A 19,955-nucleotide genomic window follows, 5' to 3' on the forward strand; every position below is an offset into this window, starting at 1 on the left:
GAATACAGCGTGTAATTTGCCATATAAGTACAGGTACATTACTTGTCATTTCTTAAAGCTAGGCTACATTAACTTAGCAGCATTAGTCAGTTCCTCATTCCAGTCCCAGGTAACTTACGTAGCTAGATCATTTATTCATGTAGCTCTAGAATTAATAGCAATTAATGCGATTATTCTAATATTAGCTAATATATTTGTGTGAGTTTTTATTTACTTTATATTGACATTTATTGTATACATGCATTTTTTAAACAACATGATTTGAAGTGCACATAGCTTCACTGTATATCACAATGGTGAATCTCCAAAAGTTTCTTTCTCAGGTCATTTCAATATTTCATCACCTCCTACAAGAGCAAATCACATTGCTCGACCATGGATGTATCGGGCTCGATTGGTCTCGACTGAAATCATGTTGCAGGGACCGTCTCAAAAATGATGGTAAAAATACAGTGAACAAGCTGAAGGTTTCGGGTTTATGTGTCTCCGTCTGCATTACATTGATGTCTAATTTAATTAAATACAATAGGATAAATGTGGTCTCGTATCATAGGTTCTAGTCATATTAAAAGCTTAAAAATAAGAAGAAAAAATAAAGAAAATCATAGCTTGGACTTAATTGTGAGACGGTCCCTATCAACGTCTGTTGTCATACGGTAGGCAACCTTGTGAGCACGCCTGCCAAGACTGCTGTAGAGTAGGAAACGTAATGTTTGACCAGAATCGCAAAAGATGAATATGAAATGTTGAAAACTCAACAGCTGCCAAGATAGATGGGTCACGAGAAGTGGTAACAACTAGTTTGCTCAAGTGAACTCACCATCTTCCTGTCCCCGTCGCTATAGCCATGGAAAGTTCGAGTAACGTGAGCACCACCAGCAGCAGGAGACACCTTTTAATGCGCCGAAATGTCACCACCAACACGAGACAAGAAAGAAGTGTGTTCAGTTTGACCAGTGAAGAGGAGGACGATGTTCAATTTGACAGTAAGTACAGTAGCTAGCTTGCAAACGGAATGTCCCTGGGTCAACCATGGAGGTATGGGGTCAACCATGGAGGTATGGGGTCAACACATTAGGACACTCTAGTGGTGGTGGGCAGAGTCATCACTGACACACTTGACAGACATTTTCATGGTCATTTTTGCCATAATATAATTATTATAATATTAAGGTAATATATAATTATTAGTTTATATTATACCTCCATGCATTTTTGCTAACCCACTTCGAATTGACATTTGGAACAGTGCCTAGAATCTCTACAGTCTGTTTTACAATCCCAGCAACCTTCCTAGACAGTGTTTGTATGTATTATCCATTGCTGGATCCAGAGTGGGACAATTTGAAGACATTTCCCTTTCCATGAAACCTGGGACCCGCACTAATGCCAGAAATGACAAGCTTAAATTTGATTGTGTGTGTGTGTGTGTGCGTGTGTGACTGTCTGTGTGTGTGTGTGTGTGTGTGTGTGCGTGCGTGTGTGACTGTGTCTGTGTGTGTGACCATGTGTCTGTGTGTACCCGCCCTCTGGGGGGTCTGAGAGAGTGTGCAGCATTACAACAGATGGACAAGTGAAGGCAAGGCAAGTTTATTTGTAGAGCACATTTCAGCAACAAGGCAATTCAGAGTGCTTTACATGAGACATTAAAAGCATCAAGACAAAGTGCAACACATAAAAGGTCATATTAAACGAAATGCAAAAAAGGACATTTAAAACAAAATGCAGGAAAAATAAAATACAAGAATAAAAGTTACAGTGCAGTGTATGAATGAATACTTATTTGATTTAATAAAAAGCAGCGGCAAAAAGAAAAGTCTTCAGTCTTGATTTAAAAGAATTGAGAGTTGCAGCAGACCTGCAGTTTTCTGTAAGTTTGTTCCAGATATGGGGAGCATAAAAACTGAACGCTGCTTCTCCATGTTTTGTTTTGACTCTGGGGACAGAAAGCAGACCTGTGCCAGACGACCTGGGAGGTCTGGATGGTTCATAACGTAGCAGCCGATCAGAAATATATTTTGGCCCAAAACCATTCAGTGCTTTATAAACCAACAGCAGTATTTTAAAGTCAATTCTTTGACAGACAAGAAGCCACTGTAAGGACCTCAGAACTGGAGTGATGTGATCCATTTTCTTGGTATTAGTGAGGACTCGAGCAGCAGCGTTCTGAATCAGCTGAAGTTGTCTGATCGATTTTTTAGAAAGACCTGTAAATGCACTGTTACAGTAGTCGAGTCTACTGAAGATAAACGCATGGACACGTTTTTCCAGATCCTGCTGAGACATAAATCCTTTAATTCTTGATATATTATTCAGGTGATAGTAGGCTGACTTTGTAATAGTCTTAATGTGACTGTTGAAATTCAGGTCTGAGTCCATGACTACACCAAGATTCCTGTCTTCGTTTGTGGTTTTTAGCATTACTGATTGGAGCTAAGCGCTGACTTGTAATTGTTCTTCTTTGGCTCCAAAGACAATTACTTCAGATTTATTTTTGTTTAGTTTAAGAAAGTTCTGGCACACATCCAATCGTGAAGTGAAGAACTAGGGCCTATTATTGAAGTGAGACTACCAGCAATAATTCTAATTCTTGTTTAGTCTCAGTGATGGTAGGTGAGAACCCATGTAATAGACTGGCCCCCGTTCTGTTCATGAGCCCAACCCCTCCCTGCAGAAATGTTCGTCACCATGCTATAGCACCCTCGGGGTGGGGAGGAGGGGGGGGGCTGTATGTGGACTGGTACTGACAGATAAGTCTCACTTCAGCGCACACACCCACATGCATAAACAAGATGGGTTGTGCCGCTGGCTGGAGCGATGGCGCCCTACTCGTCTTGATTAGAGCTGGGAGTTCTTTGGTACCGGACTCATATCACACTTATGACAAAATGGACCCTAAGGAGAAAGACATTGCTAAGTTGATAGCCAGGGTTATTGCTGAAGGTAAGAGAAATGCATGCTTTTTTTCAACATGAACTGGAGAGGTTCTTTCTACTTGGGTTTGTTTATAGGTACTGAATGAAGCGTGTATATGATATTACAAATAGGCTGGACTACATTGTGTTGGCTGTCATCTCTGTCATGGAAATGAGGCTGCTGGAAGTTTGCAAAGGTACAATTGAGGGGACTTTGTGAAACTTTGTGTCACGGCCTGTCAGCTGTGAAAGATGCTACTGTATCTCTCCCTTATACAACCCATACGTTTCGGCATGCCCAGGGTGGGATTCGAACCCGGTTCTCCAGCGGGACAAGCACTGTTTTAACCAGCGACGCCGGTGAAAAGGCTTCATGGGCGCGGGTGGATGGTATTTATACTGGGGGAGTGAGTTTAACCAACAATTAACTCACTACCTACTCAGGACTCATGAGGACTCACTCGGTTACACTTACAACCAAAACATCCACCATCAATGGGTTCAATACCGCTGCAGAGGCTGCTGGGTAGGCCTAACATGCGTCAAACCACCACCAAAGACTACTAAATGTACAGCTATTTAAGAAAATAAGCTCCAGTTTACACATTTCACATTGAAACCTTATAAGACCATCTGAATTATCCACCATGTGGGGAAGTATTCCCTGAGGTTTGAACCAGGGATCTTGTAGTTGTGGTTCCAGTGGCCTAACCACTTCAGTACCATGCCTATACTGGGAGGATGTCATTTATGTATGTCAACTAACCAACACTGCTTCTAACATCATGGCATCAAAGGCCACAATTTTGAGAAGCATTCTTTGAAGTATGAATCAACAATCCTGAACTAACCACTGGGCTACCACTTCTGATTCAACTCTGACCACTGGGCTACCACTTCTGACACTTCTGTCTTTCAGTTGACTATATGACGGTCCACCATTCTTTGGGGTTTCAACAATGTTATGGGTTACATCTGCATCAAAGACAAGTAATAAATCAAAATCTGTGTTTATAATGTGTTATTTATGGAGATTTTAGTGTACTGTAAATAACTATAAGTACATGAACACTTGTACACTCACGGTATAAGCAACTTAAATGGCACATTATAAAAGTGGTTGGGAGTTGGTGCAGAAAGGAGGCAATTTTTGGCTATTCTTAATCCAATCCAGTTCATTACCTCCACCAACTTCCAATTTAATTTATGTTGGGGGGCACAATTTAGAGGTTTGTTGGTTATAACCTTATGTCAGCTGGGTGCCAGAGCAAACGTTTTAATTACATTTATTAATTGTAATATATTAAATAGCCTTTAAGACTAAAAAAAACTTTTCACTAGCCCATATTATAGCCTGGAACAATATCTACAAATTTTTGAGGTTGGTGTATTTAGGTTTAAAGCTGATAGTTATTGAGAGCTCAAGTGATAGTAATAATACCAGGAAGAATAATCCTGCAGAAGAAGAATATTTAACAATTTCAGTTGTGTGCCTGCTTGCTAATTCTCCTCCAGCCTCTCATTAGCCTACATAAGCTGCAGTCTCTCAACGCTGCAAGCTGTCGGCCGGTGGGAACGTACTGCGCATGCGTTGAGGCACAGAAATGGTTTGCTTCGTTTTTTAAAGACAAATCAAAAAAATGTCAACTATGTTGGATCCAGCGAACAGCCTTGTGATATTAATTCAATAGTAATACATCCCCGCACTGTTTATGTGACATAATTGTAGAAGCGTAGCGTTTTGCAGAATATTGACTTGTTACTTCCCGTCATGCCTTTCGCGTGTATGCAGCTTGAACAAAATGCGAGATATTTTGGTATATCTACATTTAATAAAGATACCAAAAGTCACATATGTGCCGTTTTATACAAGTTACAAGGCGTTAGCGTACAAGACAAGAAACGCGTTTTGAACCGCGACGGAGAATGTTAGGGCCGAGAATGACCCTCTAGCTGTGCCCGTAGATCGGTAGTACACTCTGGTTTCTCTTCAGATCGTATAAATCTTTCGCCTTTTACTAAAGATTTCCGTGGAGAGGAACATTATGAGTATCAACCAATTTTTTGATGCCCTGCCTCACGGCGGGGCTTCCCTTCTCTGTTGAAAGAAATGTAATTATAATGATATAGTAGTATTATAGTATTATCTTTCCTAAAACACGCCCAGTTCGTGTGCGCATGCCCAGGAAGGCAAAGGTGCAATACTGTCAGATCTTGAGGGCAGTGTACTAAAGCCTGTACTAAAATCTCTGAGATGGAAGCAGGAAACAGCGAAGAAGTATTAATCAGATCACTCCGCACTGGCGGTGTATTTTGAAAAGATGAGTGACGCTGCCTCTGCACCATGACAAATAGACATGCTAGAATACTTTGTCGAAAAAGTGGCAACGTTTTAAACCTGAGCGAGAAAGTATGCAAAGAAACTGTTTTGTCGAATTGAAACCTCCATTTAGACATAAACTACACAATGGAGTATGAATAGGGTTGCCACCTTCACTGTGGAAAAATAAGGGACACCTTGGGAGAGGGGGGGGGGGGGGGGTCTGGGTGCTCCCCCATGAGATTATGAGTGACACTTCATTTCCTGCATTCTAGTTCATTTGCACCAACTTGTGTTTTAGGCATCAATTTCAAAGTCATCTGCTATTCTTATCACGAATAAAGTAAATAAAGAGTCAATAAGAGTAAAGCACAGTTGCATCAATTGTAGGCTATTGAGTATCAAATCAGTAGACATCAGATCATGGACAAAATGTTTGGTCTGATAAACTTGGAATGACCTGGTAGACAAAAGAGACCAGACATAATGGTTGTTTATGGTTGGATCACGTTATCAGCGGTAAATTTAAAGTCCAGCGATAGGCGGCCGTCAATTATGCCATCAATGTTCTATTACTGTAATAACCTACCTGGCGTTGGAGCTCTCGCATATTTCTTGGATTTGTTATTCCTCGTATCATTCCAAGCATGAAGACATAGACCTACAGGTAGTGTATGCATTAGAGTGGGGTGTGCACAAAAATACGGGACAAATCGCATCCCGTATTGATTTAGTAAGGAACAGTGCATTTTATTTCTCAATACAGGACGATCCCTTATTATACGGGATTATATTATACAACCCAAAGTATGAACAATGCTACTAATGTAGCGCTCACGTACACTTATATCAGTAGCCTAGCCATAGCCAGTGTTTGTGTGAGAAAGTGTGTTTGTGTTGTGAGTGAGTGTGTCTCCTCCACCTACTGTCTGATCACATAATGTATTACTAACACACAACACCTCCCCTGTCCTCTCCCCCTCCCCTCTCGTCCTCTCTCCCTCTCCTCCTGTCCTCTCCCCCTGTCCTCTCCCCCTCCCCTCCTGTCCTCTCCTCCTGTCCTCTCCCCCTCCCCTCCTGTCCTCTCCCCCTCTCCTCCTGTCCTCTCCCCCTCTCCTCTCCCCCTCTCCTCCTGTCCTCTCCCCCTCTCCTCTCCCCCTCTCCCCCTGTCCTCTCCCCCTCTCCTCCTGTCCTCTCCCCCTCTCCTCCCATCCTCTCCCCCTCTCCTCCCGTCCTCTCCCCCTCCCCTCTCGTCCTCTCCCCCTCCCCTCTCGTCCTCTCCCCCTCCCCTCTCGTCCTCTCCCCCTCTCCTCCTGTCCTCTCCCCCTCCCCTCCCCTCCTGTCCTCTCCCCCTCCCCTCCCCTCCTGTCCTCTCCCCCTCCCCTCCCCTCCTGTCCTCTCCCCCTCCCCTCTCGTCCTCTCCCCCTCCCCTCTCGTCCTCTCCCCCTCCCCTCCTGTCCTCCCCTCCTGTCCTCTCCCCCTCCCCTCCTGTCCTCTCCTCCTGTCCTCTCCCCCTCTCCTCCTCCCCTCTCCCCCTCTCCTCCTGTCCTCTCCCCCTCTCCTCCTGTCCTCTCCTCCCATCCTCTCCCCCTCTCCTCCTGTCCTCTCCCCCTCCCCTCTCGTCCTCTCCCCCTCTCCTCCTGTCCTCTCCCCCTCTCCTCCTGTCCTCTCCCCCTCTCCTCCTGTCCTCTCCCCCTCTCCCCCTGTCCTCTCCCACTCCCCTCCTGTCCTCTCCCCCTCTCCTCCTGTCCTCTCCCCCTCTCCTCCTGTCCTCTCCTCCCATCCTCTCCCCCTCTCCTCCTGTCCTCTCCCCCTCCCCTCTCGTCCTCTCCCCCTCTCCTCCTGTCCTCTCCCCCTCTCCTCCTGTCCTCTCCCCCTCCCCTCTCGTCCTCTCCCCCTCCCCTCCTGTCCTCTCCCGTTCTCCTCCCATCCTCTCCCCCTCTCCTCCCATCCTCTCCCTCTCCCCCTCCCCTCCTGTCCTCTCCTCCTCCCCTCCCATCCTTCTCCCCCTCTCCTCCCATCCTCTCCTCCTCTCCTCCCGTCCTCTCCCCCTCCCCCCCCGTCCTCTCCTCCCGTCCTCTCCCCCTCTCCTCCCATCCTCTCCCCCTCTCCTCTCAGCCTCGGACGGTGCCAGTAACTGTGAGGTGCTGATGAGGGGGAAGCAGTATCCGTCCGTCCAGGAGTTTGCGTCAGCCATCCCCAACCACCTGCTGCTGGGCTCCCTGCTGGAGCACCTGTGCTGCGTCTACGAGAGGGACCCCGCTCGCTCGCGCGTGCTGTTCAAAGGTGAGGCTGGAAGGAAGGCTAGTGGTTGAAAACGTGCTGGCTAGTGGGTTAGTGGTATGGAGAGCGTGGGCTATTTGCTTGGGTTAACAAGGGATGTTCTCAGTTTTGCACTTATCTGCTATCTGTTATTTGAGTAAAGCCTCTGTATGCTTTACTCAAATACCCACTTACCTACCAAGAACATATGTGCCTTTGTGGCCATTCCTCCTGAATGAGGACATTCAGCAGTGGAAGAGAGTGTGTTCGATCCTTTTGATAATGGCGCCTGTTGTCCGTCTTCCTCCTCAGTCATTGGTCAGCGTCTCGCCGCGATGAACCTCCTCTCCCCATTGGCTATCAGCGATGAGTTCTGCACCGTCCGACTGCAACACAACCGAGCCTTCACCGAGCTCCTCCACACCGCCAGCAGCTCGCTGTTCCCACAGGTAACTTAGACTCGCCAAACACAGCTGCTCTCTATCACTAACCAACCAGCAAGTCCCTGCTCCCACAGGTAACACCATACACACCTGTTCCCTGCCACTAGCCTGCCTGCTACGTACCAGAGAGATACTTTTCACTTTTATTTCACCTTCTTTTAGTCAATTGCGCTGCGTTCTGGCTTGTCGTTTCAGAATCAGATGTACCTTAACACAGACACCCAGAGGCTTCCACTGAGGTAAGGCTGTTAGGGTCATCACACAGGGTGGGGGGGCTCATTGAGGGGTCTCACTGTCTCACACGTCTCTCTCATCTTGCCACAGACAGAAAGAGGGCCTCTTCCAGACACAGACCTCTCGCTACCTCAGTGAGTTTGAAGAGACCTCTCCACTTGGGAAAGGGTCTTATGGCAAAGTCTTTAAGGTAATATACTCTAAACTAAACCAAACGTGGTAGTAAAACAGAGCATTTTAGAAGCGGACATAAAGACGACGTGTCTTTTAATGCTCTGTTCTATGTAGGTAACAAACAAGCTGGATGGACAGCATTACGCTGTGAAGAAAATCCTTATCAAGAATTGGTCGAGGGACGATTGTATGAAGGTGTGTTCAAACATTCAGCTCTGTGTGATAAGAAAATAACACCTCTAGCCACGTTTATTGCACAGAATCAGTGCAAATACATCCACTTCCTCAATTTACATTTGAATGTACAAAGTCATTAGGACCCATTTTAATCAACCTCTTGAGTCGTGTCCCCTAGGCCTAGACTGGGCCAGGTCAGCTCGGTCTGTCTGTCTGTGTTACAAGTCTGTCTGTCCGTCTGTCTGTGTGCCAGGTCCTCAGGGAGGTGAAAGTACTGTCCAGTCTGCAGCACACCAACGTGGTGGGCTACCACACAGCCTGGATAGAACACGCGCAACCGGTCACTACCAGCAGTGAGTCATCAGACCTCTATACCCACAATATGTTAGTATTGAAACTGCAGCGCTATCATTGATTTAACCTGTCCTTATCGTTTTAAAGGACAATGCTCGTTTTTGACAACCTGGACCTTATTTACGACATATTATAAGACGTTTGACTCACCGAGATCACTTTGGTGTAGTTCGGAGGCCTGTAGAAATTATTTTAAATCCAGCGCGAGCCAGTATATCCATGAAATGGCGGTGATCGGGGCACTGAGAATGCAGTTTCTAAAAATTGCAGTTTCTTTTTAGAAACTGCATTCTCAGTGCCCCGATCACCGCCATTACATGGATATACTGGCTCGCGCTGGATTTAAAATAATTTCTACAGGCCTCCGAACTACACCAAAGTGATCTCGGTGAGTCAAACGTCTTATAATATGTCGTAAATAAGGTCCAGGTTGTCAAAAACGAGCATTGCCCTTTAAGTAAGTATGCAGATGGGAATCAAGAAGCAGAATCGTTAGAGAATCACAATCTTTAATTCTGAGAATCGACATCGTATGCCTCCAAGCTTAGCAGTTCTTTGTATCAGTGCCAGCATGTTTTTTCTGACAGTTATTATAAAACAATGATGTGTCTACGCTGTTACGAAGGAAAAGACGAGGAGTAATTGTAATTAATTTTAACAGGAAACAGCAAATAAATGTTATTAGACAGACGTACATACCTTTTCTTCTACTCTGTTTTCACACTGTGTTCAGTCAGAGATAATAAAACAGCTGAAAACCTGTAGACATACTCTTTTACACACTGAGAATCGATCAGTAATCAATAAGGATAAAGAATCGGACTGATAAGCAGGATTGGTTGTGGCATTGGTATCAGTACAATCGTATCAATTTCCATCCCTGAGGTAGATGTTTTAATAGTAGTATTTGATGTCGTTCATGTGAAACCCGTTCTTCTCTCAGACCCAAAACAAGTCCTCCCAGCGCTGGAATCCCCTGCACAGCGAGAGAGGTAGACCCTGTACCCTACCAGACATGACATCACCACCCTGTATCCTACCAGACATGACATCACCACCCTGTATCCTACCAGACATGACATCACCACCCTGTATCCTACCAGACATGACATCACCACCCTCTATCCTACCAGACATGACATCACCACCCTGTATCCTACCAGACATGACATCACCACCCTGCATCCTACCAGACATCCTACATCATGACTGACATGACATCACCACCCTGCATCCTACTGCTCATCATGACTGACATGACATCACCACCCTGTATCCTACCAGACACCCATGACTGACACCACATCACCATTACATGAACCAGTTCACATCTGACCCTAAACCTGACCCCCCGCCCGCCCCCCCCCCCCACCAGCTCCGAGGACAGCAGCAGCGCCGGCTCCTCCATCGTCTTCGAGAGCTCCGAAGTCTCCAGGGACTCCAAGCCCCCGCCGAAGCCCCCCGCCCAGCAGGGGGAGGACAGCGGCCAGGCGGTGTGCCCCAAAACGCTGCAGCGCGCCCCCAACAACTACGTCCCCTGCGTGTTCCTGGACTGGGCGGCGGCCCGGGACCTGAAGGACAGCTGGGACGGCTCGGCGCTCACGGAGGACGAGTCCAGGGTGGCGACCAACAACAACAGCAGCTCCTGCGCCCACAAGGCCGGCGAGCAGTGGGCCGACAGGAAGACCAGCAGGGAGGTAATCACAGTCACCATACGTCTCACTACGGGTAGTGAGTAGGGGACGACCCGGCTCCTGCGCCTCGCTCCGTGGGTGGGGTCCTGTCGAAGGATGACGTTTTGGTGCGTGTCCCAGGTGCAGTTCCACCTGATGCTGTACATCCAGATGCAGCTGTGCGAGCGCTCGCTCAAAGACTGGATCTCCGAGAGGAACGCCAGGTCCGAGGGGGAGCGAGGCTCTGGAGGTCAACGCGTGACCCCTGCCGGTACGGTAACACGCTGCATCCCCATATGACACACACACACAGCTACAGATCATTTAGCATACATTTAGCATAACATACACCTAGTACAAATATACACGCGTTAATTACATTGTAATCAAATGGAATGCTTAGCAATACGTTGAAGTGTGTGTGTGCTGTCGCCTGGCATGTCCAGATCCCTACAGCTGTGTTGACGCGGAGCAGACACTCGGCATCCTAAGGAGAGTACTTGAAGGAGTGGAGTACATTCACTCACGGGGAATCATGCACAGAGACCTGAAGGTACGACACCGTCCACTCTCGGTAGCGCTAGAGCTCGAACCATCAGGCTGTATATTCACCACAACCCCTTCCAGCCACGTTCGTCGTGATCTTCCCGGCACGGAGGTAGAAGAGGGAAATCAGAGCGCCGTCAATGGTAGAGGAGGGCATATTTAATGAGGTGGTAATTTAAAAAGCCTGGTAATTAAGAATAAAGTCCTGAACCATCACTGTTCTACGCGTCGCCCCCCCGCCGTCATGGCGACGACGTCATGGCGGCGCTCTGCGGCGGCGGAGCGGTTGTCCGCCCTGCCGGCGAGCGTGGCCGCGCCCTCCTCGACGAAGCTGATGTCGCAGGGGCCGTCCCAGTAGCCGAGGACGGCGCGACACAGCCTCTCGGGCAGCAGCCTCCTCAGGGCGCCGGCGCCGGCGCCGCTGCCGCCGCCGCCATAACGGCGGAACGCCTGGATCTTGCAGGCGTCCTCCAGGCTGCGCGGCCGCCGGGCCAGGCCCAGGAGCTGCTCGCGCTGGCGGGAGAACCGCGGCAGCAGGAGCGTGCTGGGCAGGAGGCCGGCGGCGTTGCGGAGGGCGAGCGGCGAGGTGAGGCGCAGCAGCCCGGCCAGCAGGGAGGTGCGGCGCACGTTGGGCCTGCAGTCCAGGAACAGGAAGAGGCAGCTCTCGCCCGCCAGCGTCAGCTTGGCCATGTCGGCGCCGTACCTGGGGTCAGACGCAGAGGGTTGGATTGGTTCGGAGAGAGGTCTGATCATCTGGAATCTTTCAGCGTGTGTCGATATCGTAAAAGAAGCGATCAGCTCTATAAATGACACGCAGGATGTTTAATCTATCTCAGATGCAGGATGTTTAATCTATCTCAGATGCAGGATGTTTAATCTATCTCAGATGCAGGATGTTTAATCTATCTCAGATGCAGGATGTTTAATCTATCTCAGAATAGCTCCTCTGGGGTGACTTTTGCGAGGGTTTTAATTGTGAGTGAGTGAAATAACGAGGCGCGCCCCAGGTGTCCGCTGGTAGGGTGCGAGCTGCGTACCTCAGTAGCAGGAGCACCGCCGCCTCCTCGCCCCTGCCGCAGGCCTCGTGGAGCGCCGTCCGCCCGACCTTGTTCATGGCGTCGGGCTCTGTGCGAGGGTTGAGAAAGGCGTTGGATGGCGTTTTCCACCCACCCCACCCCCCGCCCCGGGTGGGTTCTTAAAGTGCTCGTTTTTGTTGTTGTTGTGAAACCCATATGTGACCCCTGACCTGCTCCGGCGTCCAGCAGCTCGGTCATGCAGCCCAGCCTGGGGATCGTCGAGGGCCTGCAGGCCGTCGCCAGGGCGGCCAGGTGTAGCGGCCTGTTGCCCGACTGCCTCACCGCCTGCCAATCAGACGCAGCGTTGACTTGACCCACTAGCGCTTCCCAGGGCATCTTTCATTAACACAAATATGGACATTCTGTTGTCTGAAACGGCATGTTGAGCTGTTCTGAGTTGACGCATAAGTAACGTCATCTAGATGGATAGATGGATAGGTACTGTAATAATAATATTATTATTATTATTATTATTATTAATAATAATAATAATAAACGTTATTTGTATAGCACCTTTCATACAAATTAATGCAGCTCTAAGTGCTTTACAACAGAGAATGTATATGCACGGAGTGCTTCACATAAAAATAGACAAATTAAACAGCCCACTGTAGGTGGGTAGGTAGATACTGACGGTACCCCCTGGTGGCAGCAGGTAGGTAGGTAGGTAGGTATAGGTAGGTAGGTAGGTAGGTATAGGTAGGTAGGTAGGTAGGTAGGTAGGTAGGTAGGTATAGGTAGGTATAGGTAGGTATAGGTAGGTAGGTATAGGTAGGTACGTAGGTAGGTAGGTAGGTAGGTAGGTAGGTAGGTAGGTAGGTAGGTGTAGGTAGGTAGGTGTAGGTAGGTAGGTAGGTAGGTAGGTAGGTATAGGTAGGTACGTAGGTAGGTAGGTAGGTAGGTAGGTAGGTAGGTAGGTAGGTAGGTAGGTAGGTAGGTGTAGGTAGGTAGGTAGGTGTAGGTAGGTAGGTAGGTAGGTAGGTAGGTAGGTAGGTATAGGTAGGTATAGGTAGGTAGGTAGGTAGGTACAGTATGTATGTATGTATAGGTAGGTAGGTAGGTAGGTAGGTAGGTAGGTATGTATGTATAGGTAGGTAGTTAGGTAGGTAGGTAGGTAGGTAGGTATGTATGTATAGGTAGGTAGGTAGGTATTTATGTATAGGTAGGTAGTTAGGTAGGTAGGTAGGTAGGTAGGTAGGTAGGTATGTATGTATAGGTAGGTAGTTAGGTAGGTTGGTAGGTAGGTAGGTAGGTATGTATGTATAGGTAGGTAGGTAGGTATTTATGTATAGGTAGGTAGTTAGGTAGGTAGGTAGGTAGGTAGGTAGGTATTTATGTATAGGTAGGTAGTTAGGTAGGTAGGTAGGTACTTTATCAATCCCAGAGGGAAATTGCATCAGAACCACTGATATAACCCAGTTGCATCGGGGAGGGACAGAGAGAAGCAGAGACAGACTTAATAAAATGTCTCAGGTTAAATAGAAACCAGGAAGGATAAAGGACGAGGACCTTGTTTACGTCTGCGCCCAGCCTGATCAGACTAGCAGTGATCTCCTTGTTGAGGGTGCCGGCGGCCATATGCAGGGGAGTCATCCCGTTTTGGTCCATTGTGTCGACGGCGGCCCCGTGGCTGGCCAGGATGTGGATGGCGCTGAGGGCAGCGTAGCGCACAGCCAGGTGCATGGCCGTCTGCCGGCTGTCCTTCTCCACCTGGACAATACAAGTCTTTGTTTTCATCTTGGTTTACAGTCTTGTCTGTAAATAACTCTATAAACCATCTTTTATCATTGTAATTTACTAGGCGTTATATTGATTGTATTCATTCATTCATTCATTCACTCTCTAAGCATCGGTGTGGCTCTGGGACCAGGATGAACCTCCAGCCAGTGTACCCTGACAGACCATGGAACCTTGGGGGGTTCTACTAGGAATATCTAACTCCTCAATCAATCAATCAATCAATCAATCAATCAATCAACCAACCAATCAATCAATCAATCAATCAATCAATCAGCACCAATCAGTCAGACAGATGGGTCACCTCTGTGTTGACGTCGACCCCGTGGTCGCAGAGCACCCGCAGACAGGCCTCGGCCCTCTGCTGCATGGTGGTCATGGCGACGTGGAAGCGCGACGGCAGCAGGATGACGGCCGTCTGGACGAAGGGCCAGTGGATCACCACCAGGTGGAGGGCGTTACGACCCTGCTGGTCCCTGGGGAGGGGAGGAGGAGCAGGCTGGAGATCTGGAGGGACGGATTGATGGAGTAGTGGACGGATTGATGGAGTAGTGGACGGATTGATGGAGTAGTGGACGGATTGATGGAGTAGTGGACGGATTAATGTATAGAATGATGGTCAGTGTTGCTGATTCGCTGGATTTTTTTCTAAACGTGGTTGTCGACCCCACATTGAATTTTAGAAGTGACTGTAGCAGAGCCAAATAGTGGGCTATAATGACACCGTTTTCATGAAGTTCCTCGTTGACTGATCCCTCTCAGTTTATGATAGTGATGTGGTAAGTTAGTATTTAAATGCTTAAAATCCTACATGTTTGTAGGTTAAAATATGGAAAACACAGAAGTTGTCTGATTATAAAGAGCAGTCCTGTCCTTTGACATGTCAGATAGATCAAGAGGACAAGACATACTAACAAAGAGTACAATTAAACAAGACAATGTTTATAACAGATGAATGCGACATTAGTTTAGAGATTCAATTATTATCTCAGTTACGCAGGAAATTAAGACCAAAAACACTTCTCCATGAAATCACTCATGTTGACTGACCAACACAAACACTGGACTTTCAACTGCCGTTACACAAGCGTACAGTACGGAGCTCTGCTATTGGCTCTGCTGTTACACAAGCGTACAGTACGGAGCTCTGCTATTGGCTCTGCTGTTACACAGGCGTACAGTACGGAGCTCTGCTATTGGCTCTGCTGTTACACAGGCGTACAGTACGGAGCTCTGCTATTGGCTCTGCTGTTAGACAGGCGTACAGTACGGAGCTCTGCGTGTTTATTTTCTCTGCTGCAAACACGCGCTTCTCAGCTCCCCGTTTGTGCCAGGTGATATCACACATGACCGCTAGGCTACCAAACACACAAACCCTGCATATTACTGACCAAAGATATACAAAACAACTAGTCATTTTGGCTTTAATTACAGTGTTCAGTTTTATTGATTGAACACAATTCTCGACTCAAGCCGAATAATGGCAATTAGGCAAAAGTTTCAAAAATGATTAAAGATCATTCTAAACAAGGCGACACACCGGATATTTCATACGCTTGTTGGAGGCCAGGGAATCTTTCTGAATATTGCGTTCTTCTTGACGGTGTAAGATTACTTTCAGGTGGCTCACCTTTTCACATCTTTTGGTCTGAATGCATCTTCTTGAGCTGGATAACTTTTGTTGAGAATTTATTAATTGAATTATATATTTTAAGCCTTTTCTTTTATTTTGACAACCATCCCGCAATCCCCCAAAATAATCGGGGGGGCTGCGCGGCCACAAAAATGGGACGCACACAGGTGTCCCCACGTACCCCCCTCTGATGATCAAATGTACTTGTGGACGCTGGAAGTAGAACCAGGCCTGTAGATGTGACTGGTTCCCTCCCAGGTGCCCGAGCCAGGCTCCTGAAGGCCAGGTAGTCCTACCTTAACGTGGGGTCTGCTCCTGCTGACAGCAGACACTCCAGACTCCTGACCCTCCTGCACGAGGCAGCCAGGTGAAGGGGGAGGATAGCATGGCCCTGGGGGCAGAGAACAGGAGACAACTTGTGACAGGGTGCACAAATATTCCAAGCATGCTTGCCTGTGTTAACAAATTAACAAAATAGGAGTCTTGACCCACGTTTAATACAAGTATTTCCCGGCAACAGACTTGTAAGTATACTTCAAATGAGCATTTTGTTATATAGCAATAGTATATGCAATTGTTTTTGAGATTATTCAAATCCTGTTTGGTCAAAACAGCAGCACCTACTTTGTGCAATAACAGATGAATAACGTTTCAAACTATGTCAATTAATATGAGAATGGTTCTGTAGTTACCTTCAGGAGGGTGGGTCTCCTAAGTCCTACAACTTCCGTCATACAGTTTATCCCGTATTTTTTTCCAGCATCAACAATAATTGACACGTTTTCTGCCAAAATCGCCTCATAGAACTCACTTGCATTACTACCGCCCATGGTCTAATGCTACAGTCGCCTTTCCAGTATTGGCCGGTTAACTGAAGTAGTCCTACTGCTCCCAGTCGGTTTGACATGTTGACATTCTGGTTTCGTGTCAGGCCGTTCAAGAGAACGTCAGTTATGCACTGTGGTTTTTTTCTGTCAGTATGCAAATAATTACAGTGCACCTGGTGGCTATTTCAGGATGTTTTGCTGTCTTTAGTGTGTCTGATCGCATCAGCGGAGCCCACCCCCTCCGTGCCCACCCCCCCCGTGCCCACCCCCTCCGTGCCCACCCCCTCCGTGCCCACCGCGACGCCCACCCCCTCCGTGCCCACCGCGACGCCCACCCCCTCCGTGCCCACCGCGATGCCCCTTATCATCTTGCGTCAGCAGAGGCATTCAGACTGTAACCAATTCATGGAGGCCAGTATCAGGGTCCCCAATGTCACAACCCTTGGACTGATAACGCTCTGGGGCCATATTCACAGAACATTTTACTCTTCAATGGCCAACTTTTAAGAAAAGTGACCATTTTAAGAAAATTGGGTGTTTGACTAATTGAAAAAGTTGGTCTGAAATTCACAAAGCGTTTAGCCTTAAAATAGCTCCTAAACCTAGGAAAGGTTAGCAGTGGCGGAGAAGACTGGAAAGCAAAGAGCGTTTAATTGTAGGATACGTGGTACCTGTATCTTGTCCATATGACAAATAAACAACCTTGAATTCTTGAAATGAAAATACTGTTTTTCAGGAAGAGAAATGGAAATACTCACCAGATTTTGATGTGCAGAAACAACGGTGCAATATCTCCGAATATTAATAGAGCTGTTTACGGGATGATATTTCAAAAGCTTGATGATGCGTCGCGTCTCATCGAGTATGATAGCCGTGTGGAGTTTTAACTGCACATGATGACCAAATTCTCTGGGGATTCCATCGCCGAATCTCAGCTTGTTGTTCTTCTGTGGATGCATACAGTCAGGACTGAGGCAGGGTTTGGGGGTGTTACCCATTGAAACATGTAGTAAAACAAAACCATTAGAAACACAAACATGTGGTCCATCACAGTTTCTGGCACTAGAATGTCTTGGAACATTCCAGCAGCATTGTGACCTCATAATAAATGCATGTGGAAGTTAAAGGTACATTCCTCTGTTTCTCCTTACAGCCCAGGAATATCTTTCTACACGGACATGACTGCCATGTGAGGATAGGAGACTTTGGGCTGGCCTGCAGGGACATAATTGTGGACGACCATGAACCACTTCCATCCAACTTAGATACAGGTAGGCCCATCAGCAGTCTTATTTCAGATGTCTAAAACATGTCGGCTATCATACTTTCAGAATAATGGATGATGGAGCCTGGTGAAGATGATAGATGTCCTACGACGTAAACTTTAATAATAGGCAGTTTATTGAAGATAGGGTTAGGTGAGTAGTTATAGATTTGGTGTGAGATGCAGAGAAGTATCAAAGTGACTGTATTGGACGTGTCCAAATGTGACATTGTGTGAAAGTGCCAGTAGATGGCGCTACATGTGCATAGTACCAGCTAGGTATCTGACTGCATATGACCCTTTTCACAGGTTTCTCGCATACCACAGGAGTGGGCACATTTGTGTATGCTGCACCTGAGCAACTGGAAGGCTCTCAATATGACTCAAAGGCAAGTCTTGAGTTTCATACTTACATTACATTCAACATACATCATACATACATACTTCAAACTAACTCCACACACACAATCTCATTGAGGATTGTCTGGAAGAATTTAATTGAGACCTGAATGCAACTCTACTCATAATCGTATTGAGGATGGCATGGAAGATTGACTTGGAAACCTGAATGCACAGTCACACAATGGCATGTTATGTAACAGTCCTCTCCCCTGTCTGTGTGCCCCCCAGTCAGATATGTACAGTTTAGGAGTGGTGGCCCTGGAGCTGTTCCATCCGTTTGGAACTGAGATGGAGAGGGTGCGGACGCTTGGACACCTCCGCGAGGGTGACATCCCTGAATCCTTCTGCGAGCGCTGGCCCCTCCTGGCCAAGTACGTCAGGCAGCTGACCAGCAGGAACTCGTCCCGTCGCCCCAGCGCCACCCAGCTTCTGCAGAGCGCGCTCTTCAGCAACAAAGACGTGGTATGGAAGCCCACTGACGACCCTCATTACGGGGATGACCCTCATCTTGAGATCGGTACTAGAATGGACAGACAGAACCAACTCCTGCTGTAGATCTAGATTCCAGCTAGTGTACTACTGAGTTTTGCAGAAATTCTGCAATGGAATAGGAGGCTTTAGTGCAAAAACAGATTGTCTGAGGGGCTTTAGATTAATTCTAACATCGGCGCTGTCTGCCTCTCCTTCCTGAAGGTTATCCATGGTTTACAGAAGAGGGTTGAGGAACAGGAGGAGGAGATCAACCAGTTGCGGAGGCAGATCAGTCGGCTGCAAAGCTCTCATCCCCCAGACGAGACCTGACCACAATCGTTCTCTGCAAACCTCCAGACCTGTTTTACTCAACACCCTGTGCCATATGGGAATGACCGGGTGAAAATGGCTGCTTGTGTGTGTGGTCTCTTTACATGTTAGACAGTGACATTATTTAACTTAATTCAAATCAAATGTACAATAAATCTGGATGTACTAGAGTCTGGTGTGGATTGCATAGAATAATTTTGAACAGAAATAACAGCATTACGTTATGAAGAAATACTTTTGAGTGATGCTAGCATATCATGCAAGTCAGATTAATTGTGACAAAAACAATCACAGTGATTTGAGTCGGCTGGAGTCATCCCACACATTCATCACTGTAACTATCGAAGTCAACAATCAAAGAGATCTTTCCTGAACGAAAACGTACATTTACAAATAGCCAGATCTCCTAAAAGGGACGGTTTAGTTGACCACTGTCCGATTGTGTGCACAAAAGGTCAGACGTGTACGTGCACTTGATTCCTGTGAGCACGTTTCCCCATCGAGCCACAGCGAATCAGGAGTCGCCTTTCAATGCCGATGCCCGGATGTACCCGTGGGGGAAATCAGCTACGTCATTGTTCACCGCCGGACACCCGCTGGAAATAAGGGAATGGATGTACAACGTCTAATAATGCATTTATAAAAGATTACAGGTAAGAACGCTTGCGTTGTATCGACTACCGGGCATTTTATTGACGTAATGCACCAACTATAGTGGATCTAACCGGCGTGGTCTTGCCGTAGTTGTCTTACACCGGGTCGTCTCGGTGAGTGTCATGTCGGAGGCTCGCGCTCACCCACCGGTGAATTTTGAAATCTCGAGCCCCTCCTTTCAGAGCGGTTAGCTTAGCTTAGCTAGCATTCCCAGGCGCTTAAACCTTTCAGAATCGTTTTTTTCGAACTATGTTTAGTTTTCAGAGCTGTCTCAGAACTGGTTATAAACCAGTATTGATGGGGTTTATCGCAGGAAACGGTAGTTAGCTCGTATCATGGTGTGTTAAAGGCACATTATTGCAGCACAATGCTATAACCGCCGTTGTTACCATGGCGTTACCATGGTGTTCGTGGTTACCACGGGCGCACGCGGCTCTATCAAACATTCCGTTCTTGAGCTCGA

At 47.3% G+C, this 19,955-nt stretch overlaps 2 protein-coding genes across 2 annotated transcripts; one reads left to right on the plus strand and one right to left on the minus strand.

Annotated features, from left to right (window-relative positions):
• Positions 1 to 671: 671 nt before the first annotated feature.
• Positions 672 to 18,901, plus strand: eif2ak1 (eukaryotic translation initiation factor 2-alpha kinase 1). Its single transcript, XM_084456455.1, has 15 exons — positions 672 to 986; positions 7,354 to 7,521; positions 7,810 to 7,946; positions 8,136 to 8,179; positions 8,265 to 8,364; positions 8,463 to 8,543; positions 8,779 to 8,878; positions 9,823 to 9,871; positions 10,255 to 10,576; positions 10,694 to 10,823; positions 10,999 to 11,105; positions 17,525 to 17,642; positions 17,945 to 18,028; positions 18,270 to 18,499; positions 18,731 to 18,901. The coding sequence occupies exons 1-15, from the start codon at positions 848 to 850 to the stop codon at positions 18,836 to 18,838; spliced, it is 1,917 nt and encodes a 638-aa protein (XP_084312581.1). The 5' UTR covers positions 672 to 847; the 3' UTR covers positions 18,839 to 18,901.
• Positions 11,312 to 16,739, minus strand: LOC311324143 (ankyrin repeat domain-containing protein 61-like; the record flags this gene model as incomplete). Its single annotated transcript, XM_084456548.1, has 7 exons — positions 11,312 to 11,801; positions 12,136 to 12,223; positions 12,345 to 12,459; positions 13,684 to 13,884; positions 14,216 to 14,387; positions 15,841 to 15,935; positions 16,608 to 16,739. The coding sequence occupies 7 exons, from the start codon at positions 16,737 to 16,739 to the stop codon at positions 11,312 to 11,314; spliced, it is 1,293 nt and encodes a 430-aa protein (XP_084312674.1).
• Positions 18,902 to 19,955: the final 1,054 nt, after the last annotated feature.

Source organism: Borostomias antarcticus, assembly GCF_949987555.1.
Source record: "Borostomias antarcticus genome assembly, chromosome: 22".
In the NCBI taxonomy this organism is placed as follows: domain Eukaryota; kingdom Metazoa; phylum Chordata; class Actinopteri; order Stomiiformes; family Stomiidae; genus Borostomias; species Borostomias antarcticus.